The 26074-nt window shown below is 42.6% G+C and overlaps 2 protein-coding genes across 3 annotated transcripts in view; both read right to left on the bottom strand.

Annotated features, from left to right (window-relative positions):
* The window catches only part of LOC100674617 (cytochrome P450 4B1), a 40795-nt gene extending 15306 nt beyond the window's left edge, over positions 1–25489 (bottom strand). For both annotated transcript variants that reach the window (XM_003411194.4, XM_064281920.1), the window contains exon 1: positions 25299–25489. In XM_003411194.4, the coding sequence (XP_003411242.2) occupies positions 25299–25478 (180 nt within the window). In that variant the 5' untranslated portion in view covers positions 25479–25489. The remainder of the gene's footprint in view (positions 1–25298) is intronic.
* LOC111751005 (putative ribosomal protein eS26-like) lies at positions 1560–2719 on the bottom strand. Its single transcript, XM_023549627.2, has one exon. The coding sequence runs from the start codon at positions 1878–1880 to the stop codon at positions 1635–1637; it is 246 nt and encodes an 81-aa protein (XP_023405395.1). The 5' UTR covers positions 1881–2719; the 3' UTR covers positions 1560–1634.
* Positions 25490–26074: the final 585 nt, after the last annotated feature.

The following is a 26074-nucleotide window of genomic DNA, read 5'->3' as shown; positions in this document are numbered from 1 at the left end:
ACACAATACTGGGAGCCATGGCCTAACCAAGTTGACTCATATTTTGGGGGGACAGAATTCAACTCATGACACCTTCCTCTTGGCACAACCTATACCCAAGAATACTTGTCAGACACCTGTATAGTTGATAGTGGGATCCCTGGTGGTGCAACGGTTAAGCGTTCGGTTGCTAATCAAAAATTCGTGGTTCAAATCCACACAGTGGCTCCATGGGAAAAATACCTGGTGATCTGCTTCTGTAAAGATTACAGCCAAGAAAACCCTGTAGGGCAGTTCTACTCTGTTACATGGGGTTGCTATGAGTTGGAATCAACTTGATGGCACCCAACAACAACCTTGCAGAAACCTTGGGACTGTTAGTAGATACGAGGGTTCTGTGGGGTATGGCAATTCTTAGACAAGGTAGGCCCCATACCCACTGATATCGATCCGCCTTGAATGCCCCTATTTAGAAATCTAACTCCCCATCAGCTGAAATCTCTATCTCTTCTGGGCCTCTCCAGCACTGTTAGTAATTCACCCAGATTCTGCTTTGTGTTAGAATTGCTTGTATTCATGATTAAAAGCAATATTATTACCATTGACATTCAGCGAGTATTTAATATGTACCTGACACTGCATTAAGAGGTCTTCATACATTCTTTGATTTAATCCTCAGGAAACCCTATAAGATAAGCACTGTCATAATTCCCACCTCATGTCGGGTTAGATGAGGAAACTGAGGCTCAGTAGCATGATTAGTTAGGAGCCCTGACTCCATCTCCAGGCGGTGAGTTTCCTGAGTGCAGCAACCACATCTGTGGCATCTCCAGGCCCCCCACAGAGCTCAGCACAGGGCTTCAGATACAGTACGTACTTGATTGTGTGTTGAATAAATAAAATGAATAAATGAGATGAAAAGGAAGGAGCTGAAGAAAGGAGGGGAGACAGGAACCCAGGGTCAAGAAGCAGAAAATGTTGACATGTTGGATTGGCAACCAATGTCACAAAACAATATGTGTATTAATTGTTTAATGAGAAACTAATTTGCTCTGTAAACCTTCATCTAAAGTACAATTTAATAAAAGAAGAAAGAAAGGAGGGGAGAAATCATACCAAGCATCTGGCTAATCTAAACATTGGCCAGAGACAGTCAATCTTATTAGGAACAAGCCCAAAGTCTTGCTCAATTTGGGGATTCATAGAAGGGCCACCACCAACACTTCCCTGTGTGGTAAATAATGTTACAAATTTCTATTTGTTCTTCTCAGCTGGTCCTAGCCTGCCTGCTCTGACTAATGTCCAGATTCACTACTCATTTTCAGATTCTGTCTCTCAACATGTTGAATAGAAAGGAAAAGATATGTATTGAGTGCCTAGTACGTGCCGGGTACTACTATGTGAGTGATTTCATAGATTGTCTCATGAACCTAATGCTGAAGGAATAATTTCTTCCATTTTACAGGGAGTACCATTCATGTTGAGGTCTATGCTGGCCCTGTTTTGTTTTGTTTTGTTTTGTTTTGTTTTGTTTTGTTTTGTTTTGTTAGTATAATTTCCATTTTATTTTCTTCCAGGTTAATTTTTCTTCAGTCTTTAAGGACTCAAAGCCTTACATGGGCTTTGGACGAGGTCATGGGACAGCACCTGCAGGTCTAAATTGGATTAAGAGGTGTTTGGTCCTTCCAGGCTTCATGAGTACAACTCCTGACCACCTTGTTGTGAATGGCACAATTCACGCAATAACATAGTTTCACGTAGGGCTTGGGAAGCACGTAGGCGTCAAAGACACTCACTTCAAAAATGTCCCTGGCAGCTGCAGCCTCTACTATGTTTGAAATGATGAACTTCTTAATGGCCTTGCCTGTGGGCATGCAGTGGGCACTGTTTGTACAGCACATAGGTTACACATGGCCATGGCCTTTTTTGGCGTGACCACTGTTCCTTTTTTTCTTTGTCATCTTGGAAGTGAGGACCCAAGAGCTGGCCAGGTTTTTTCTCTCTGGAAAGTTCCCTCCCATAGTCCCCACTTACTTATTTAGTCCATATTGTGTCCTCTAGAAGGAAGTCTTGAGAAGCACAGGGTGTCTGATAATACAGCCACCTGGGCATCCTTCTCTGACCCAGGCCACTACCCTCAATGACCCTGGGGCTTGGACCTGGCTACTCTGGTCTCTAGCCAACCATCTTTGCCTTCTGTGGGGTTCATTTCCTCCCAGGTCCTCTGCAAAGTCCAGTGTAATCTCCCCAAAGACCCCTCCCTCACTGCCTCTGAACTCAGCATTCTAGTCTCCCTTCCCTCCCCAAGATGGCTTGTAAGAGTTTTCACTGCCATTGAGCACACAATGTCAAAAGAGCACAAAGTGATAAGCATCCTCCCCACCCAGTGGTAAGAGAGAACGTTCTGGTGTCCTTAACCCCTTCCCAGCCTCCTTCCTTGCTGGTGTCCCTGGAAGTGCCCCTTCTTCATGTGTCTTATTTTTCCATCTTCCTTCCTGAGCTTTCACCTCCATCCCTCTCATGTCCCAGGAGCCCAGTTGGATAAGGCATTAAGAGCCTAAGTCACAGAGAAACCAGATTAATATAAATTCAGGGTTGGAAGGAGCCTTTAGCTGATTTGGTCATCTGAGCCCCACTCCCTTTCTTGTCAACTATGCTTGGACCCCTCTGCCACATCCTACCAGGGACAGGAGACCCTAACCTCATGCTGACCATGTTCACAGTCTGAACCCACACTTGCCTCCTCACTCCCTTGATTGTCCAGAAAAACCTGATGAGAGTGTGGATGACTTCCAGCAGCCTAGCCCCACTGCTGAGCTGCAGCCTCTCTGAGTGGACTGGGGTGTCCGCTCTCTGGGATGCATGAGGCTTCCTGGCCAGCTCCTCTCTCCTCTGGGTGACAGAACTAAACATCTCAGACCTGTCCTCGGATGCTCTCAAGGTCCGGGTAGGTAATGCTGAAGTGAATCCTAAATGGTCTAATAGTAGCCAGTGGAAGTGGGGCAGCTGGGCAGGAAGGGTAGAAGATAATACCTGTGCAAAGGCACAGAGGCTGGAACGACCATTGTGTGTACAGGAAATTTATTTAACAAAATTTTTTTTTTGAGGTTGAGTATGTGCCAGGCCCTGTGTTATTTTTTTTTGTTGTTGGGAGTTTTTTTTATTACCGTTTCAATCTCTTTTTTTGTTATGGGTCTATTTAGTTGTTCTACTTTTGAATGTGTTAGTTTAGGTAGGTAGTGTTTTTCCAGGAATTCATCCATTTCTTCTAGGTTTTCAAATTTGTTAGAGTACAATTTTTCATAATAATCTGAAATGATTCTTTTAATTTCATTTGGTTCTGTTATGATGTGGTCCTTCTCATTTCTTATTCGGGTTATTTGTTTCCTTTCCTGTATTTCTTTAGTCAGTCTAGCCAATGCTTTATCAATTTTGTTAATTTTTTCAAAGAACCAGCTTTTGGCTTTGTTAATTCTTTCAATTGTTTTTCTGTTCTCTAATTCATTTAGTTCAGCTCTAATTTTTATTATTTGTTTTCTTCTGGTGCCTGATGGATTCTTTTGTTGCTCAGTTTCTATTTGTTCAAGTTGTAGGGACAGTTCTCTGATTTTGGCTCTTTCTTCTTTTTGTATGTGTGCATTTATTGATATAAATTGGCCTCTGAGCACTGCTTTTGCTGTGTCCCAGAGGTTTTGATAAGAAGTATTTTCATTCTCATTGCTTTCTATGAATTTCCTTATTCCCTCCTTAATCTCTTCTATAACCCAGTCTTTTTTCAGAAGGGTGTTGTTCATTTTCCAAGTATTTGATTTCTTTTCCCTAGTTTTTCTGTTATTGATCTCTAGTTTTATTGCCTTGTGGTCTGAGAAGATGCTTTGTAATATTTCGATGTTTTGGACTCTGCAAAGGTTTGTTTTATGACCTAATATGTGGTCTATTCTAGAGAATGTTCCATGTGCGCTAGAAAAAAAAGTATATTTTGCAGCAGTTGGGTGGAGAGTTCTGTATAAGTCAATGAGGTCAAGTTGGTTGATTGTTGTAATTAGATCTTCCGTGTCTCTGTTGAGCTTCTTACTGGATGTCCTGTCCTTCTCCGAAAGTGGTGTGTTGAAGTCTCCTACTATAATTGTGGAGGTATCTATCTCGCTTTTCAAATCTGTTAAAATTTGATTTATGTATCTTGCAGCCCTGTCATTGGGTGCATAAATATTTAATATGGTTATGTCTTCCTGATCAATTGTCCCTTTTATCATTATATAGTGTCCTTCTTTATCCTTTGTGGTGGATTTAAGTCTAAAGTCTATTTTGTCAGAAATTAATATTGCTACTCCTCTTCTTTTTTGCTTATTGTTTGCTTGATATACTTTTTTCCATCCTTTGAGTTTTAGTTTGTTTGTGTCTCTAAGTCTAAGGTGTGTCTCTTGTAGGCAGCATATAGATGGATCGTGTTTCTTTATCCAGTCTGTGACTCTCTGTCTCTTTATTGGTGCATTTAGTCCATTTACATTCAGGGTAATTATAGATAAATAAGTTTTTAGTGCTGTCATTTTGATGCCTTTTTATGTGTGTTGTTGACAATTTCATTTTTCCACATACTTTTTTGTGCTAAGGCGTTTTTCTTAGTAAATTGTGAGATCCTCATTTTCATAGTGCTTGACTTTATGTTAGTTGAGTCGTTACGTTTTTCTTGGTTTTTATCTTGAGTTATACAGTTGTTATACCTTTTTGTGGTTACCTTATTGTTTACCCCTATTTTTCTAAGTAAAAACCTAACTTGTATTGTTCTATATCGCCTTGTATCACTCTCCATATGGCAGTTCAATGCCTCCTGTATTTAGACCCTCTTTTTGATTATTGTGATCTTTTACCTATTGACTTCCATGATTCCCTGTTATGTGTATTTTTTTTTTAATTAATCTTAATTTGTTTTTGTGATTTCCCTATTTGAGTTGATATCAGGACGTTCTGTTTTGTGACCTTGTGTTGTGCTGATATCTGATATTATTGGTTCTCTGACCAAACAATATCCTTTAGTATTTCTTGTAGCTTTGGTTTGGTTTTTGCAAATTCTCTAAACTTGAGTTTGTCTGTAAATATCTTAATTTCGCCTTCATATTTCAGAGAGAGTTTTGCTGGATATATGATCCTTGGCTGGCAGTTTTTCTCCTTCAGTGTTCTGTATATGTCGTCCCATTCCCTTCTTGCCTGCATGGTTTCTGCTGAGTAGTCAGAACATATTCTTACTGATTCTCCCTTGAAGGAAATCTTTCTTTTCTCCCTGGCTGCTTTTAAAATCTTCTGTTTATCTTTGGTTTTGGTGAGTTTGATGATAATATGTCTTGGTGTTTTTCTTTTTGGATCAATCTTAAATGGGGTTCGATGAGCATCTTGGATAGATATCCTTTCGTCTTTCATGATGTCAGGGAAGTTTTCTGTCAGGAGTTCTTCAACTATTTTCTCTGTGTTTTCTGTCCCCCCTCCCTGTTCTGGGACTCCAATCACCCGCAGGTTATCCTTCTTGATAGAGTCCCACATGATTCTTAGGGTTTCTTCATTTTCTTTAATTCTTTTATCTGATTTTTTTTCAGCTATGTTGGTGTCGATTCCCTGGTCCTCCAGATGTCCCAGTCTGCATTCTAATTGCTCGAGTCTGCTCCTCTGACTTCCTAGTGCGTTGTCTAATTCTGTTATTTTATTGTTAATCTTTTGGATTTCTACATGTTGTCTCTCTATGGATTCTTGCAACTTATTAATTTTTCCAGTATGTTCTTGAATAATCTTTTTGAGTTCTTCAACAGTTTTATCAGTGTGTTCCTGGGCTTTTTCTGCAGTTATCCTAATTTCATTTGTGATATCATTAAGCATTCTGTAAATTAGTTTTTTATATTCTGTATCTGATAATTCCAAGACTGTATCTTCATTTGGGAAAGATTTTGATTCTTTTGTTTTGGGGGTTGGAGAAGCTGTCATGGTCTGCTTCTTTAAGTGGTTTGATATGGATTGTTGTCTCCGAGCCATCACTGGGAAACTAGTTTTTCCAGAAAATCCGCTAAAAAAAAAATGCAGTCAGATCCCTATCAGAGTTCTCCCTCTGGCTCAGGCTATTCAGATGTTAATGAAGCCGCCTGGGGAGGGTGGGGGAGGGAACAGAGAGATAGGAGAGTAGCACCTCAGAATAGAGCCAGAGTTGCTTGTCTTGCTTGGAATGACTATTATATCTGAGACTCCCGCGGGGCACGTCGCCTATGTGTGCTGGCTGTGTGGAGATTGCCCCCGGGGGGTCTGGCCCGCTGGAGTCACGGTCAGATCCTCTGCTTCCAGCCCCATGCCCAGCGTCGAGGCTCCCCTACTGGGACGGTGCACTCTCGACTCCAAAATCAGTCGCTGCCTCCCGGGGACTTCTCGTCCCTCCAGCCACGTGGCCCTGCCGCCCCCGAGAACCAGTTGGGCCTCCTCCCGGGGTTAGTTCAGATGGGTGGAGCAGGTCCCCGTGCTTGTGTCGTGACCGAGTGTCCCAGCTGGGATGCTGTTCTCCCCGCTCCAATACCAGCCGCTGCCTCCCAGGGACTTCTCCTACCGGCTGCATCCCACGCCGCCCGCGCGACCCGGCTGGTCCCCTTCCCGGGGTTAGTTCAGGGGGGTGGAGCAACTCTCCGTGTTTATGCCGTACCTGCGTCCAGTCCAAATCCCTGCGGGACGGTTCCCCGGCTCGGACGCTGCTCTTTCTGCTCCAAGACCAGTCACTGCCTCCCAGGGACTTCTCCTACCAGCTGCGTCCCACGCCGCCCGTGGAACCGGCTGGTCCCCCTCCCGGGGTTAGTTCAGGGGGGTGGAGCCACTCTCTGTGCTTGTGCCGTACCTGACTGGTATGCTGGCTCCAGGCTCTGGAAACAATCGCTGCTTCCCCGTATTAGTTCGTTCTCTGTCTCTAAATCTGTGTTTGTTGTTCAGGGTTCGTAGATTGTTATGTATGTGATCGATTCACTTGTTTTTCCGTGTCTTTGTTGTAAGAGGGATCCGAGGTAGCGTCTGCCTAGTCCGCCATCTTGGCTCCGCCCCCAATCGGCCCTGTGTTATTTGCTTAACACTTCTTCAGGGGTGAGAGAGAGGATAGAATGAGGCTGGAAATGGGTAGGGCAGATCATATAGGTTCTTGTAGGCCATGTCACAAGGCTTTACTTTATTCTGAGGGCAACGGAGAACCACCGAAGGAATTTAAGCAAGGGAGTGACAAAGTCAGATCTGTGTTTTAAAAAGATCACTTAGGCTTTAGGGCAGTAAGTAGATTGATTGAGGCCAAAATTGTGATGCTTTCAGGACATGGAAGTCTGGGCTGAGCTTGTTTTTCCTCAGAAGAAAAGAAACAGGGAAAGATTAGGGCATCAACCCTTGGCCTCACCCCCCTCATCCTCACATTTGCACTCCTTATTGACCTCGCCAAGAATAAGCAATAGGTGGCATTGAAAAAAGAAAGTCTTAAATCACCACTCTCTTCTCTGCTCCCCCAGAGTCCGTGTAAGGTCAACACTGCCTAGTTGCACCATACCCCTACTTTGTAGGTAGGAACACTACAACCCAAAGACCAAAGGGAACTGTCCCATGTGAGTCTAGGCAGACCAAGAGCCCTACTGAGACTCTTTCTCCTGCCCCTCCTGTTAAACTTGTCCAAACTATCAGCCAGTTGACCTGAAGCTCAGTTGGCCAGTTTTCAAGAAACCAAGTTCCTGTTTAGCCAGTCCACTGCAAGCCAAAGCTCTCACAGCAGGGGAGGGGAGAGCCCTGATGGAAACAAAAATAAATCTGTTTACAAAATGGTAGTGGGAGTTCATAAAAACAAATAGTTGGGGAGGGGCAAGAAAAGGGATTCCTCCTTCCCCAGCATGTTGGAGCTCCCTCGAGGCAGGTCATGTTGATGTCAAATTCAGAGTACTTGGGTTACCTGGTCTGGAACCTTTACAAAGTGAGACTCTCTTCCCTCAAGAGCCCAAACATCTCACATGAAAGGAAATTACTTTTCAAAACATCCCAACCCATCTTTGAACTGTTCTAACTCTTAAAAAGACTTCTTAGTCACTGAACTGAAAACAACCTGCATGTGACTGTCCCTTATGAGTTCCTGCTCTGCTCTAGGGAACCACACAGGCTCCCACTGCCCAGAGCAGTCATGCAGGGATTGGGAGTTGGGGGCCAGGTCCCTCTGGATCTATGTTGCTCCAGGGTGGCATCCTTAGTGGCCTTGGGTACCCTTATCCTAGTCATCTCCCTGCCCTGGGAACTCCCCATACACACTCAAGATTGTCAGAGCTCAGCATGTCTAGCCAGTGTCAAGGACAGCAAAGCTGTATATTTGAAGCAAAAGGTTTAGGAGCATTTGTCAAGAAAACTCATCCAAAGGTGAGAAGAGGCAGCATTTCTGAAATAACCATTGGTGAAAAAAAATGGATTCAATTTTAAACAATCCCCTTGGGTACTCAGTTATGGGATTGAGCAGCAAGCTATGAGAAGCCTGAAGGGAGGAGATCTAATGGTAAAGATCCCCAGGGAGCAGAGAAGTGACATCCCTGCCACTCTGGTGACAATGAAATGACTTCACTCTTCATCCTCCCTTTCAGAGACAAATGTATTTGCACGTGTACATGTGAACACATGCAAATACACAAGACAGAGAGAAGGCCCTAGGTTGGATTGATATGAGTCACCATGACTATCCTACTCACCAGGTATTGCTAGTTAAGTATATATGGGCCTTGCCTAAAGTCACACGACTAGAATTCATACCCAGGTCTTTTGATTCCAAAGCCCTTGCTCTGTCCCTAACACCTCTCCTACTTTAACATTCAAAGGTGAACAGCAGCCCCAGGAATGATCAAGCCTGAGGGGGAGAGTTGGAGAGCATCTAAACACCTAAGAAGACAAGACAGCAGGGGCCCAAAAGAATGCCTAAGCATCCAGGGAGATGCAGACATTGGTTCTCACCCTTTTTGAGTGGTTTTGCTGCCCAAGTTGGATCCCCAGGAATTCATCACTCATTTAACAAATAAGCATTGAGCACCCACTTTGTGCCAGGTATAGTGTAGTTTCTGGGGATACAATGGTGAATAAGACAAAGTCCTTGCTCTCCCCGAGCTTACATTCTAAGTGGGGAGAAAGGAAATAAACAAGAACCAAATACATCAATAATATAATTTCAGGTAGTGATAAGTCTAGGAAGAAGAACAAAGCAGGAAAAGGATTGGAGGCTGCTACTGTAGAAGGTGATTGAGTGGGTCAGGGAAGGCCTCTCTGAGGTGACTTTTACACAGAGATTGGCAGAAAAGACTTCTGGAAAGTTCTGTAGCACTGGCCACACTCCATTCCTCAAAAATTTTTCTTTCAGAGAGAAATTGACAGCTCCACAATAATGGTAGGAGACTTCAACACACCACTCTTGGTAAAGGACAGAACATCTAGAAAGAAACTCAACAAAGATACAGAAGAGCTAAAGGGCACAATCAACCAACTTGACCTCATACACATATATGGAGCACTTCACCCAACAGATGCAAAGTACACATTGTTTTCCAACACACATGGAATGTTCTCCAGAATAGACCACATCTTAGGCCTCACAGCAACCCTCAACAAAATCCAAAACATTGAAATAATACAAAGTATCTTCTCTGACCACAACACCATCAAAGTAGAAATTAACAACAAGAAGAGCAAGAAAAAACAATCAATTACAAGGAAACTGAATAACACTCTGCTTAAAAACCATTGGGTAATAGAAGAAAAAAAGACAACGGAATCAAAAAATTCCTAGAATCAAAAGAGAAGGAAAATACATCATACCAAAACCTTTGGGACACAGCAAAAGCAGTCCTCAGAAGTCAATTTATAGCAATATTGCACACATCAAAAGAAGAAGGGACAAAATCAAAACATTAGCTATACAACTTGAACAAATAGAAAGAGAACAGCGAAAGAGGCCCACAGCCAAAAATAAAGATCAGAGGAGAATAAATGAAATAAAGAACAGAAAAACAGTAGAAAGAATCAACAAAATCAAAACTTGGTTCTTTGAAAGGATCAACAAAATCGATAAACCCACTGGCCGAACTGACAAAAGAAATTTTGTCAAATTGACAAGAGCAGGGGGGCGGAGCCAAGATGGCGGACTAGGCAGACGTTACCTCGGATCCCTCTTACAACAAAGACACGGAAAAACAAGTGAATCGATCACATACATAACAATCTACGAACCCTGAACAACAAACACGGATTTAGAGACGGAGAACAAACTAATACGGGGAAGCAGCGATAGTTTCCAGAGCCTGGAGCCAGCGTACCAGTCAGGTACGGCACAAGCACAGAGACCTGCTCCACCCCCCTGAACTAACCCCGGGAGGGGGACCAGCCGGTTCCACGGGCGGCGTGGGACGCAGCCGGTAGGAGAAGTCCCCGGGAGGCAGTGACTGATCTTGGAGCAGAAAGAGCAGCATCCGAGCCGGGGAACCGTCCCGCAGGGATTTGGACTGCTCGCAGGTACGCCATAAACACGGAGAGTTGCTCCACTCCCTGAACTAACCCCGGGAAGGGGACCAGCCGGGTCGCGCGGGCGGCGTGGGACGCAGCCGGTAGGAGAAGTCCCCGGGAGGCAGCGACTGGTATTGGAGTGGGGAGAACAGCGTTCCAGCCGGGACACTTGGTCGCGGCACAAGCACGGGGAGCTACTCCACCCATCTGAACTAACCCCGGGAGGGGGCCCACCTGGTTCACGGAGGCGGCACGGCCACGCGGCTGGAGGGACGAGAAGTCCCCGGGAGGCAGCGACTGATTTTGGAGTTGAGAGTGCACCGTCCCAGTAGGGGAGCCTTGACGCTGGGCGTGGGGCTGGAAGCGGAGGATCTGACCGTGACTCCAGCTGGCCAGACCCCCTGGGGGCAATCTCCACACAGCCAGCACACATAGGCGACGCGCCCGCGGGAATCTCAGATATAACAGTCATTCCAAGCAAGACAAGCAACTCTGGCTATATTCTGAGGTGCTACTCTCCTATCTCTCTGTTCCCTCCCCCACCCTCCCCAGGCGGCTTCATTAACATCTGAATAGCCTGAGCCAGAGGGAGAACTCTGATAGGGATCTGACTGCAGTTTTTTTTTTAGCGGATTTTCTGGAAAAACTAGTTTCCCAGTGATGGCTCGGAGACAACAATCCATATCAAACCACTTAAAGAAGCAGACCGTGACAGCTTCTCCAACCCCCCAAACAAAAGAATCAAAATCTTTCCCAAATGAAGATACAATTTTGGAATTATCAGATACAGAATATAAAAAACTAATTTACAGAATGCTTAATGATATCACAAATGAAATTAGGATATCTGCAGAAAAAGCCAAGGAACACACTGATAAAACTGTTGAAGAACTCAAAAAGATTATTCAAGAACATACTGGAAAAATTAATAAGTTGCAAGAATCCATAGAGAGACAACATGTAGAAATCCAAAAGATTAACAATAAAATAACAGAATTAGACAACACACTAGGAAGTCAGAGGAGCAGACTCGAGCAATTAGAATGCAGACTGGGACATCTGGAGGACCAGGGAATCAACACCAACATAGCTGAAAAAAAATCAGATAAAAGAATTAAAAAAAATGAAGAAACCCTAAGAATTATGTGGGACTCTATCAAGAAGGATAACCTGCGGGTGATTGGAGTCCCAGAACAGGGAGGGGGGACAGAAAACACAGAGAAAATAGTTGAAGAACTTCTGACAGAAAACTTCCCTGACATCATGAAAGACGAAAGGATATCTATCCAAGATGCTCATCGAACCCCATTTAAGATTGATACAAAAAGAAAAACACCAAGACATATTATCATCAAACTCACCAAAACCAAAGATAAACAGAAAATTTTAAAAGCAGCCAGGGAGAAAAGAAAGGTTTCCTTCAAGGGAGAATCAATAAGAATATGTTCTGACTACTCAGCAGAAACCATGCAGGCAAGAAGGGAATGGGACGACATATACAGAACACTGAAGGAGAAAAACTGCCAACCAAGGATCATATATCCAGCAAAACTCTCTCTGAAATATGAAGGCGAAATTAAGATATTTACAGACAAACACAAGTTTAGAGAATTTGCAAAAACCAAACCAAAGCTACAAGAAATACTAAAGGATATTGTTTGGTCACAGAACCAATAATATCAGATATCAGCACAACACAAGGTCACAAAACAGAACGTCCTGATATCAACTCAAATAGGGAAATCACAAAAACAAACAAATTAAGATTAATTAAAAAAAAAAAAATACACATAACAGGGAATCATGGAAGTCAATAGGTAAAAGATCACAATAATCAAAAAGAGGGACTAAATACAGGAGGCATTGAACTGCCATATGGAGAGTGATACAAGGCGATATAGAACAATACAAGTTAGGTTTTTACTTAGAAAAATAGGGGTATATAATGAGGTAACCACAAAAAGGCATAACAACTCTATAACTCAAGACAAAAACCAAGAAAAACGTAACGACTCAACTAACATAAAGTCAAACACTATGAAAAGGAGGATCTCACAATTTACTAAGAAAAACGCCTCAGCACAAAAAAGTGTGTGGAAAAATGAAATTGTCAACAACACACATAAAAAGGCATCAAAATGACAGCACTAAAAACTTATTTATCTATAATTACCCTGAATGTAAATGGACTAAATGCACCAATAAAGAGACAGAGAGTCACAGACTGGATAAAGAAACACGATCCATCTATATGCTGCCTACAAGAGACACACCTTAGACTTAGAGACACAAACAAACTAAAACTCAAAGGATGGAAAAAAGTATATCAAGCAAACAATAAGCAAAAAAGAAGAGGAGTAGCAATATTAATTTCTGACAAAATAGACTTTAGACTTAAATCCACCACAAAGGATAAAGAAGGACACTATATAATGATAAAAGGGACAATTGATCAGGAAGACATAACCATATTAAATATTTACGCACCCAATGACAGGGCTGCAAGATACATAAATCAAATTTTAACAGAACTGAAAAGCGAGATAGATACCTCCACAATTATAGTAGGAGACTTCAACACACCACTTTCGGAGAAGGACAGGACATCCAGTAAGAAGCTAAACAGAGACACGGAAGATCTAATTACAACAATCAACCAACTTGACCTCATTGACTTATACAGAACTCTCCACCCAACTGCTGCAAAATATACTTTTTTTTCCAGCGCACATGGAACATTCTCTAGAATAGACCACATATTAGGTCATAAAACAAACCTTTGCAGAGTCCAAAACATCGAAATACTACAAAGCATCTTCTCAGACCACAAGGCAATAAAACTAGAGATCAATAACAGAAAAACGAGGGAAAAGAAATCAAATACTTGGAAAATGAACAATACACTCCTGAAAAAAGACTGGGTTATAGAAGACATCAAGGAGGGAATAAGGAAATTCATAGAAAGCAACGAGAATGAAAATACTTCCTATCAAAACCTCTGGGACACAGCAAAAGCAGTGCTCAGAGGCCAATTTATATCAATAAATGCACACATACAAAAAGAAGAAAGAGCCAAAATCAGAGAACTGTCCCTACAACTTGAACAAATAGAAAATGAGCAACAAAAGAATCCATCAGGCACCAGAAGAAAACAAATAATAAAAATTAGAGCTGAACTAAATGAATTAGAGAACAGAAAAACAATCGAAAGAATTAACAAAGCCAAAAGCTGGTTCTTTGAAAAAATTAACAAAATTGATAAACCATTGGCTAGACTGACTAAAGAAATACAGGAAAGGAAACAAATAACCCGAATAAGAAATGAGAAGGACCACATCATAACAGAACCAAATGAAATTAAAAGAATCATTTCAGATTATTATGAAAAATTGTACTCTAACAAATTTGAAAACCTAGAAGAAATGGATGAATTCCTGGAAAAACACTACCTACCTAAACTAACACATTCAGAAGTAGAACAACTAAATAGACCCATAACAAAAAAAGAGATTGAAACGGTAATCAAAAAACTCCCAACAAAAAAAAGCCCTGGCCCGGACGGCTTCACTGCAGAGTTCTACCAAATTTTCAGAGAAGAGTTAACACCACTACTACTAAAGGTATTCCAAAGCATAGAAAATGACGGAATACTACCCAACTCATTCTATGAAGCCACCATCTCCCTGATACCAAAACCAGGTAAAGACATTACAAAAAAAGAAAATTATAGACCTATATCCCTCATGAACATTGATGCAAAAATCCTCAACAAAATTCTAGCCAATAGAATCCAACGACACATCAAAAAAATAATTCACCCTGATCAAGTGGGATTTATACCAGGTATGCAAGGCTGGTTTAATATCAGAAAAACCATTAATGTAATCCATCACATAAATAAAACAAAAGACAAAAACCACATGATCTTATCAATTGATGCAGAAAAGGCATTTGACAAAGTCCAACACCCATTCATGATAAAAACTCTTACCAAAATAGGAATTGAAGGAAAATTCCTCAACATAATAAAGGGCATCTATGCAAAACCAACAGCCAACATCACTCTAAATGGAGAGAACCTGAAAGCATTTCCCTTGAGAACGGGAACCAGACAAGGATGCCCTTTATCACCACTCTTATTCAACATCGTGTTGGAAGTCTTAGCCAGGGCAATCAGGCTAGACAAAGAAATAAAAGGTATCCGGATTGGCAAGGAAGAAGTAAAGTTATCACTATTTGCAGATGACATGATTATATACACAGAAAACCCTAAGGAATCCTCCAGAAAACTACTGAAACTAATAGAAGAGTTTGGCAGAGTCTCAGGTTATAAAATAAACATACAAAAATCACTTGGATTCCTCTACATCAACAAAAAGAACACCGAAGAGGAAATAACCAAATCAATACCATTCACAGTAGCCCCCAAGAAGATAAGATACTTAGGAATAAATCTTACCAAGGATGTAAAAGACCTATACAAAGAAAACTACAAAGCTCCACTACAAGAAATTCAAAAGGACATACTTAAGTGGAAAAACATACCTTGCTCATGGATAGGAAGACTTAACATAGTAAAAATGTCTATTCTACCAAAAGCCATCTATACATTTAACGCACTTCCGATCCAAATTCCAATGTCATATTTTAAGGGGATAGAGAAACAAATCACCAATTTCATATGGAAGGGAAAGAAGCCCCGGATAAGCAAAGCACTACTGAAAAAGAAGAAGAAAGTGGGAGGCCTCACCTTACCTGACTTCAGAACCTATTATACAGCCACAGTAGTCAAAACAGCCTGGTATTGGTACAACAACAGACACATAGACCAATGGAACAGAATTGAGAACCCAGACATAGATCCATCCACCTATGAGCAGCTGATATTTGACAAAGGACCAGTGTCAATTAACTGGGGAAAAGACAGCCTTTTTAACAAATGGTGCTGGCATAACTGGATATCCATTTGCAAAAAAACGAAACAGGACCCATACCTCACACCATGCACAAAAACTAACTCCAAGTGGATCAAAGACCTAAACATAAAGACTAAAACGATAAAGATCATGGAAGAAAAAATTGGGACAACCCTAGGAGCCCTAATACAAGGTATAAACAGAATACAAAACATTACCAAAAATGATGAAAAGAAACCCGATAACTGGGAGCTCCTAAAAATCAAACACCTATGCTCATCTAAAGACTTCACCAAAAGAGTAAAAAGACCACCTACAGATTGGGAAAGAATTTTCAGCTATGACATCTCCGACCAGCGCCTGATCTCTAAAATCTACATGATTCTGTCAAAACTCAACCACAAAAAGACAAACAACCCAATCAAGAAGTGGGCAAAGGATATGAACACACATTTCTCTAAAGAAGATATTCAGGCAGCCAACAGATACATGAGAAAATGCTCTCGATCATTAGCCATTAGAGAAATGCAAATTAAAACTACGATGAGATTCCATCTCACACCAGCAAGGCTGGCATTAATCCAAAAAACACAAAATAATAAATGTTGGAGAGGCTGCGGAGAGATTGGAACTCTCATACACTGCTGGTGGGAATGTAAAATGGTACAACCACTTTGGAAATCTATCTGGCGTTATCTTAAACAGTTAGAAATAGAACTACCATACAACCCAGAAATCCCACTCCTAGGAATATACCCTAGAGATACAAGAGCCTTCATACAAACAGATATATGCACACCCATGTTTATTGCAGCTCTGTTTACAATAGCAAAAAGTTGGAAGCAACCAAGGTGTCCATCAACGGATGAATGGTTAAATAAATTGTGGTATATTCACACAATGGAATACTACGCATCGATAAAGAACAGTGACGAATCTCTGAAACATTTCATAACATGGAGGAACCTGGAAGGCATTATGCTGAGCGAAATTAGTCAGAGGCAAAAGGACAAATATTGTATAAGACCACTATTATAAGATCTTGAGAAACAGTAAACCTGAGAAGAACACATACTTTTGTGGTTACGAGGGGGGGAGGGAGGGAGGGTGGGAGAGGGTTTTTTTATTGATTAATCAGTAGATAAGAACTGCTTTAGGTGAAGGGAAAGACAACACTCAATACATGGAAGGTCAGCTCAATTGGACTGGACCAAAAGCAAAGAAGTTTCCGGGATAAAATGAATGCTTCAAAGGTCAGCGGAGCAAGCGCGGGGGTCTGGGGAGCATGGTTTGCGGGGACTTCTAAGTCAATTGGCAAAATAATTCTATTATGAAATCATTCTGCATCCCACTTTGAAATGTGGCGTCTGGGGTCTTAAATGCTAACAAGCAGCCATCTAAGATGCAGCAATTGGTCTCAACCCACCTGGAGCAAAGAAAAATGAAGAACACCAAGCCCACATGACAACTAAGAGCCCAAGAGACAGAAAGGGCCACATGAACCAGAGACCTACATCATCCTGAGACCAGAAGAACTAGTTGGTGCCCGGCCACAATTGATGACTGCCCTGACAGGGAGCTCAGCAGAGGACCCCTGAGGGAGCAGGAGATCAGTGGGATGCAGACCCCAAATTCTCATAAGAAGACCAAACTTAATGGTCTGACTGAGACTGGAGGAATCCCGGCGGCCATGCTCCCCAGACCTTCAGTTGACACAGGACAGGAACCATCCCCGAAGACAACTCATTAGAAATGAAAGGGACTGGTCAGCGGGTGGGAGAGAGATGCTGATGAAGAGTGAGCTAATTATATCAGGTGGACACTTGAGATTGTGTTGGCAACTCTTGTCTGGAGGGGGGATGGGAGGATAGAGAGAGAGGGAAGCCGGCAAAATTGTCAAGAAAGGAGAGACTGAAAGGGCTGACTCAAGACGGGGAGAGTAAGTGGGAGTAGGGAGTGAGATGTATGTAAACTTATATGTGACAGACTGATTGGATTTGTAAACGTTCACTTGAAGCTTAATAAAAGTTATTATAAAATAAATAAATAAATAAAAATAAATAAATAAATAAATCATACAATATGTAAAAAAAAAAAAAAAAAAAAAAATTGACAAGAGCACACAAATAACTCAAATAAGAAATGAAATGGGGGACATTACAACAGAACCAACAGAAATAAAAAGAATCATAACAGAGTATTATGAAAAACTATACTCCAACAAATTTGAAAGCCTATAGGAAATGGACAAATTCCTAGAAACACACTACCTACCCAAGCTAACACAAAATAATGTTGAAAATCTGAACAGACCCATTACAAGAGAAGAGATTGAAAAACTAAAAAGAAAAAAAAAAAAGCTTCCAACAACAACAAAAAAAAGCCCTGGCCCAGATGGCTTCACTGGAGAATTCTACCAAACATTCAGAGAAGAGCTTACACTAGTACTACTCAAACTGTTTCAGAACATAGAAAAGGGAGCAATATTTCTGAATGCATTCTATGAAGCTAGCATAACCCTGATAACAAAACCAGGCAAAGACACCACAAAAAAGAAAATTACAGACCAATATCTCTCATGAATATAGCCACAAAAATTCTCAACAAAATTCTAGCCAATAGAATTCAGCATCATATTTAAAAAATGCACCACAACCAAGTAGGATTCATACCAGGTATGCAAGGATTGTTCGACATTAGAAAATCAATCAACGTAATCCACCACATAAATAAAAGGAAAGTAAAGAATCACATGATCATCTCAATAGATGCAGAAGACATTCGACAAAGTCCAACACCCATTCCTGATTAAAAAAAAAAAACTCTCAATAAAATAGGTTAAAAGGGAAATTTCTCAACATAATAAAGGGCATCAATGCAAAACCAATGATCAACATCATTCCCCTTCAGAACAGGAAGAAGACAAGGATGCCCTTTGTCACCACTCCTATTTAACATTGTGCTGGAAGTCCTAATTAGAGCAATAGGGCAAGAAAAAGAAACGAAAGGCATCCAAATTGGCAATGAAGAAGTTAAACTGTCCCTATTTGCAGATAATATGATGCTATGTAGAAAATCCAAAAAGCTCCATGAGAAAACTACTGGAATTAATAGAAAGATTCAACAGAGTAGTAGGATATAAGATAAACATTAAAAATCAGCTGGATTCCTATATACCAATAAATAGAACTATGAAAAGGAAATCAAGAAAACAGTGCCATTTATAACAGTCCCTAAAAAAATAAAATACTTAGGAATAAATCTAACGACGGATGTAAAAGACCTATACAAAGAAAACTACAAAACACTACTGCAAGAAATCAAAAGAGATCTACATAAATGGAAAAACATACCATGCTCATGGAGAGGTAGACTCAACATTCTGAAAATGACAATTCTACCCAAAGAGATTTACAAATACAACGCAATCCCAATCCAAATAGCAACAGCATTCTTTAAAGAGATGGAAAAACTAATCATTAACTTTATATGGAGAGGAAAGAGGCTCCGGATAAGTAAAGCACTATTGAAGAATAAATTAGACGGACTCGCACTACCTGACGTCAGAACCTACTATACAGCTACAGTAATCAAAACAGACTGGTACTGGTACAACAACAGATACATTGACCAATGGAACAGAATTGAGAACCCAGATGTAAATCCATGCACCTATGGTCACCTGATCTTCAACAACGGCCAAAAGTCCATCAAATGGGGAAAAGGCAGTCTTTTTAACAAATGGTGCTGACAAAACTGAATGTCCATCTGCAAAGAAATGAAACAGGACCTACACTTCACACCATATACAAAAACTAATTCAAAGACCTAAATATAAAGCCAAAAACTATGAAATTCATAGAAGAAAAAATAGGATCAATGCTAGAGGCCCTAATACACGGCATTAACAGGATACAAACCATAACCAGCAGCACATAAACTCCAGAAGATAAGCTAGATAATTAGGATCTTCTAAAAATTAAACACTTATGCTCATCAAAAGACTTCACCAAATGAGTAAAAAGAGAACCTACAGACTGGGGGGCGGGGGGGAGCGGAATTGGCTGTTACAAATCAGACAAAGCTCTAATCTCTAAAATCTACAAGAAAATCCAACACCTCTACAACAAAAAGACAAATAATCCAATTAAAAAATGGTCAAAGGAAATGAACAGACACTTCTCCAAAGAAGACACTCGAGCGGCCAACAGATACATGAGGAAATGCTTGTGATCACTAGCCATTAGAGAAATGCAAATCAAAATTACAATGAGATACCATCTTGCCCCAGCATTATGGGCACGAATGAAAAAAAACATGAAATAACAAATGTTGGAGAGGCTGCGGGGAGACTGGAATTCTTATGCACTGCTGGTGGGAATGCAAAATGATACAACCATTTTGGAAAATGATATGGCGCTTCCTTAGAAAGCTAGAGATCCAGCAATCCCACTCCTAGGAATATATCCTAGAGAAATAAGAGTAGTCACACTGACAGACATATGCACACCCATGTTCATGGCAGCATTGTTCACAACAGCAAAAATATGGAAACAACCTAGATGCCCATCAACAGATGAATGGATAAACAAACTGTGGTACTTACACACAATGGAGTATTAACCAACGATAAAGAACAGCGATGAATCTGTGAAGCATATAACATGGATGAATCTGGAGGGCATTATGCTGAGTGAAATAAGTCAATCACGAAAGGACAAATATTGTATGAGACCGCTACTGTACTGAAAATGTTTACACACAAACAGAAGCAATCTTTGATGGTTACAAGGGATTGGAAAAACACTAAGTAGATGATAGATAAATGGTAACTTTGATGAAGGGTAAGACAGTACATAATACTGGGAAAACCAGCACAATTTGTACAAGGCAAGGTCATGGAAGCTCCATAGACACATCCAAACTTCCTGAGGGACCAAAATGCTGGGCTGAGGGCTGTGGCGACTGTGGTCTCAGGGAACATCTAGCTCAATTGGCATAACATAGTTAATAAAGAAAATGTTTTAGATTCTACTTTAGTGAGTAATGTCTGGAGTCTTAAAAGCCTGTGTGCGGCCATCTAAGATACTCCACCGGTCTCATCCCTTCGGAAGCAAGGGAGAATGAAGAAAACTGAAGACACAACGCAAAAATTAGTCCAAAATACTAAAGGACCACAACCCCCATGGCATCCACCAGACTGAGTCCAGTACAACAAAATGGTGCCCAGCTACCACCACTGACTGTTCTGACAGGAATCACAATAGAGGGTTCTGGACAGAGCTGAAGAAAAATGTAGAACAAACTCAAACTCACAAAAAAACAAAAAGACCATACTTACTGGCCTGACAGACACTAGAGAAACCCTGAGAGTATGGCCCCTGGACACCCTTTCAGTTCACTCCTGAGGTTTACCCTTCAGCCAAAGATTAGACAGGCCCATAAAACAAAAGGAGACTACAAGGGTACACCAGCCCAGGGGCAAAGACTAGGAGGTGTGGTGGGGGGGCAGGGAGACAGGAAGGCTGGTAATAGGGAACTCAGGATCAAGAAGGGAGAGTGTTGACATGTTGTGGAGTTGTTAACCAATGTCATAAAACAATGTTTACTAACTTTATCGAGAAGCTAGTTTGTTCTGTAAACCTCCACCTAAAGTAAAATTTAAAAAAAACTCTCTTTCCTCAACCATTCCCCCCACCCAACACATGACACTCTGCTCAACTTCTCAGAGAAAATAGAGCCTCAGATAAGACATCCCTAAAAGTCAGCCACCAGATCTGAAGAACCACCTGTGCCCATGCCCCAACCTCTCCTGCTACAGTAGAGGAGGTGTCCTAGGCCTGTCCAAGGTTCCAACCTTCCCCTCGGGCGCCTCAGTCAGCCCCTCTCCCATATCGCAGACCTCTCCATCCCAACTGGCTCCTCATCATCTGCATTTAAAACATGCTCAAGTCTCTCCTACTTAAAAAAAAAAAAAAAGGAAACAAAAGCTCCCTGGCTTTGCTGCCTCTTCCAGCTAACATCCTATTTTCCTGCTGTCTTCATAACTTAACTTCTTGAAAGAGTTGTCTTCACTGTTGCCACTTCTTCCCACTGTAGCCTTCACCTCTCAACATTGCTTTTGCTAAGGTGAAATCACCCTCCTTGATGTTAAGCTCAGAGACCTCCAGCTACTATGACACAATTGATTTCTCCCTCTTTCTTGAACTCACTCCTGGCTGTCTTGCCACCTGTCCTGATGTCCCCTCTCAGCAGCTCCTCCCCCACCATTTGTCTCAAAAACCTGGTCCTTTGCCTCTTATCATTCTGTACCTTCTCCCTGAAGGCTCTCCTCCACTCCTGTGACTTCCTTTGCCATCCTCCTGCCTGTGATTTCCAAATTCTCTGTTCATCCTTTTCTTGAGCTCCAGGAACATAATTGACCGCTTTCTGGACATTTCTACAGAATGTCCTCTACGCCACTCGGATTCGGTGTTTCCAAACATGAACACATTATATTTATCCCCAAAATCTACTCCTAGTCCTGTGCTTGGGAATGGAACCAACATGTGTCCCAATACCAGCCGGAGCCCTGAAATGGAGTTTTCCCAGTGGTTCATAGCAATACCAAGGAGGATGCCCTTCAAAGGCTGCTCGTCTCTCTGAAGGTCCACCAAGTGGCGTTTACAATGGAATCAGCAAAACAGAGCTAAGACAGCCAGATACAGCAGCTCAGGGCAGGAAATTCCTGCAATGCCTGAGGCAAGACACTCTCCAAATCCCACATCTGAGTTTCCCACATCCAGACACTAACAGGTGTTGCCAGTCCCTGGGCCTCTTCTTTCTGGGTCTCAGATTCCCACATTTTCGCTGTTTGTTTGTTTTGACATAGAAAACAAACAAACTGATTACAATCCAGTCTTGTGGTTCAAGGGGTCTGTGATGGTTAAGGTTGTGTGTCAACTTGGCTGGGCCACGATTCTCAGTGGTTTGGTAGTCATGATGTAGCTTGGCAGTAGTATAGTATGTAAACACCTCCATGATGAAATCTAATATAATGTGGTCACCTCCATGATGGAACCTGTTGTGAGTAGCCAATCAGTGGAAAGGGAGTTTCCTTGGGAGTGTGGCCTGCATCCAATATAGGTGGACCTTCTGGCAAAACACTCTGGATCCTGCAGCTGGTTCCTATTCATCTGACCCCTGGCTCTTGGAACTTGAGCTAGCAGCTTGCCTGCTGATCTCCAACCTTTTAGTTAGCAGCTGAACACATTAATTGTTTACACCACCCAGGGACTCTTTTGATCCTCTTCTAACCCAGCAAGGTAAATATTATTAACTCCATTTTGTTGACAAGGAAAACACAGAGAAGTGAAGTGACTTAAACAGGGCACAGAGAAGACACATGATCAATATCTGCTAAATGAAAGTGAGGCAGAGTTCAGAACCAAGGCTCTTCACTACACAGCACAAGGCCATGAAGACTGTCCCAGCAACGGGTGGGGCAAGAGAAGAGGCCTCAGCGGTATCAGGATGGCTTTGGGCTCTTTCCTTGGGCTGGAAGATGGTATCCCTACCCCACCCACTCAAACACACTCAGATACATACACAGGTCAGATTTGTCAATCCCTGCAATATGGGCAAAGTGCTCCCTGGGCCTTAGAGTGAGATGAGGGGAACCTTACAGAAATAGGAAGGCCCAGCCTCAGGGTGATAAATTCTGAAAACTGAGGAGGATTACAGGTAGTTGCTACCAGTTCTTACCCTCATCTGTACATTAGGAAAAATAATCTCCATCCTGCTTTCCCCATTTCTGAGGCTTAGGTGTGGATGAGATAGGGAGCAAAGGTGCCAAGCCCCTGAGGAATGCAGAGATGTTGTGATTGTGAGGGTTCCCCAGGAAACCTTAGTGGTGCCCAAGAGGAACCACCCTTCCAGCTCTTGCCTGCCCTTCCTAGTGCTGAGCAGAAGACCCTTCAGATACCTCTATTGATACCAGAAAGCCAGAGCTAAAGTACATACCAGACCCTCTGCACACTCTCAAGATGTTGGGGATGGGGAGCAGTGGGAGAGAAGAGGGCAGCCAGCTCTGACATGATAGAGTGGGGGAAAGGTCTCTCTAAATGCCTTTCATACCCTCATGAGGGCCAAACCTCAACCTTCCCATGACCCTCCTTCTGTACTTAGCAATTCTTCTTCCAGTTGCTGTCAAGTTGGCTCCAACTCATGGTGACTCTGTATTTATCAGAGTAGAACTATATTTCATCAGATTTTCAGCAGCTGATTTCTCAGAAGTAGATCACCAGGCCTTTCTTTCAAGGTGCGTCTGGGTGGACTCAAAGCTCCAACCAAGTGTGTTAACTATATGCACCACCCAAAATAAAGAAAAAAAAAAAACACCAACTCATTGCCATCGAGTTGATTCTGACTCATAGCTACCCTATAGGACAGAGTTGAACTACCCCATAGGATTTCCAAGGAGCAGCCTGTGGATTCAAACTATTGACCTTTTGGTTAGCAGCCAAGTTCTTAACTACTATGCCATGAAGGCACCATCCACAGACTCCCAAATCCCTCCTAGTCCCTCCAGTTGTTCACTTCATTGATGCCTGCTCTGTGCCAAGCTTTGTGCAGGACCCTGAGGGTACAAGGATGAATCAGACCAGATCTCCACACTCTAGAGGTCACTGTCTAGTGGGAAAGATGAACAAGTAAGCAGAAGATGACAACTCAAGGGGACGAGTGCTGAGATAGATACAGAGAAGTAGCTGATACAGAATCCCGTGGTGGAACCCAACCCAGCAGGAAAGGCTATGGTGTCCGTTTTCTCCTTTAGGCCATAAGCTCTTTGAGAACAGGGCCTGGGTCTTATTCATCTCCCCAACCAACCTTTCCCGAGTGTCCCCAGGATGGGTATGGGTCACTGGACAATTCTGAGAGGGCAGTTATCTGTAAGGGTAAGTATAACCCTGGGCATGTCTCACATAAGGTCAAGCTCATTCCCAGTGTCAACCACGGAGGCGAAGGGATTTCACAGACTAAGAATGAAGAGGGCAGATGCAGCAGAAAGAAGAACAGACTCTCCCTCTCTCTGAGCCTTATCTCTGGCATCTATACCTGGGGTCCCAAACCTGGCTGCAGATCAAAACACTTGGGGAAGTTTTTTAGATTCAGACTCCTAGTTGCAGTCTGCTAAATTAGAATCTCCAGGGCTAGGGGTTCAGGAATCTACTTCGCCCAGTTGATTTCAACGCAGCTGTTCCTGCCCGCTGCTCTAGATCTCCATGATGGTACAGAGATAAGAAATGCCCTTGAGGGCAGTGCTAAGGTGGCCCTCACCACCCTGAGGTAACTGGGAGAGAACAGAGCCAGGTTCTGAACCCAGGAAGATGAGTTAGCCCATAGGCATAGCAGGGAAAACCCCACCTTTAGGTGAATCAACAACTTGGACACTCTGGGAGGTCTCTCATGTGACAACACTCATCTCTGCCTTTGTTTACATTTTCTTCCCTGAAAACGGAAATTTTCACACTGCACAGAATAGGACTCTGATTAAGCCCTAAAGATTGCCTAATTCCATCATACAATCCAGATATGTTACCTTTGTGCTATCCTCAATCCTCTAGCAAAGCTTTGTCTGAATCTTGGGTTTCAGGATGATTGGAAGCAGCCTGTGGCCTGTTTGACCCAGTTCTGAAGTACCCCACCACCCTGAGACTAGCTTGGGAGGCAGAGTGAGGGAGAGATCATGCTGGGAAAGCTGAAGGGAAACCGTGGCTCCCAGGACAATATTCCCTTCCCCAAGCATAAAGTCTCCCTTCATGGCCCCTGGGGGATAAGGCCTGATTCTCTGAAGGAAGGGAGGCTATTTTGAACAAACCTTCTCCAATCCTTCCTCCTCTCACTTACCTCAAGGGCATGTCCGAAAAGCCAGTGGGTAGTGGGGCCGGGGAAGCAGTCCATAGCCCTGGCCAGCTTCTGCCTCCTCAGCAGTAGGCAGGCAAGCTTGAAGAAGCCTAAGACCAAGATAAGGCCAGAAGCCCACAGGCCTAGGTGGAAGAGGCTCAGGGAGAGTAAGACAGGCACCATGGCTGCAGTGGCAGTCGCCTAGGCTCTGAGCTGGCTCCTGTTGCCCCTGGCTCACCCTTACTCTAGACCCAGCCACCCTGCCAAGCCCCACGCACAGCCACACCCTGTCACCAGCAACAGCTCAGGCTGGGCTGAGAGCCACTAGGTGGTGACACAAACAAAATCAAAGCCAAACTCACAGCAATCAAGTTGACCTTGACCCATAGTGACCCCATAGGGTTTCTAAGGCTGTAATCTTTACAGAAGCAGGTTGCCACATCTTTCTTCTGTGAAGCCGCTGGTGGGTTCAAATCACTGACCTTTTGGATAGCAGCCAAGCACTTTAACTACTGCACCACCAGGGCTCTTTTGGGGCAGGGGCAGTAGCCCCAAAATTGACAGACAACAAACAGAAGAGCCTGGCTGGCTTCTCCCAAAATTCAGGAAAGACAAATCAGGTGAGGGGTTTCAAGGAAACCAGGAATTGGGTGTTCTACCTTGATTCCTTACAGGGGCAAACAGAAGACAATTCTTCACTTAACCATCAACATAATAATGACTGCCTTTTTTTTTTTAAGTGCCTTGTATGTTCTAGGCACTTTCTACACGCTATCTCA

This window comes from Loxodonta africana, chromosome 3 (assembly GCF_030014295.1).
Source record: "Loxodonta africana isolate mLoxAfr1 chromosome 3, mLoxAfr1.hap2, whole genome shotgun sequence".
Lineage (NCBI taxonomy): Eukaryota > Metazoa > Chordata > Mammalia > Proboscidea > Elephantidae > Loxodonta > Loxodonta africana.
The sequence above is the reverse complement of the archived record's forward strand: the minus strand, read 5'-3'. Positions and strand labels throughout refer to the sequence as shown.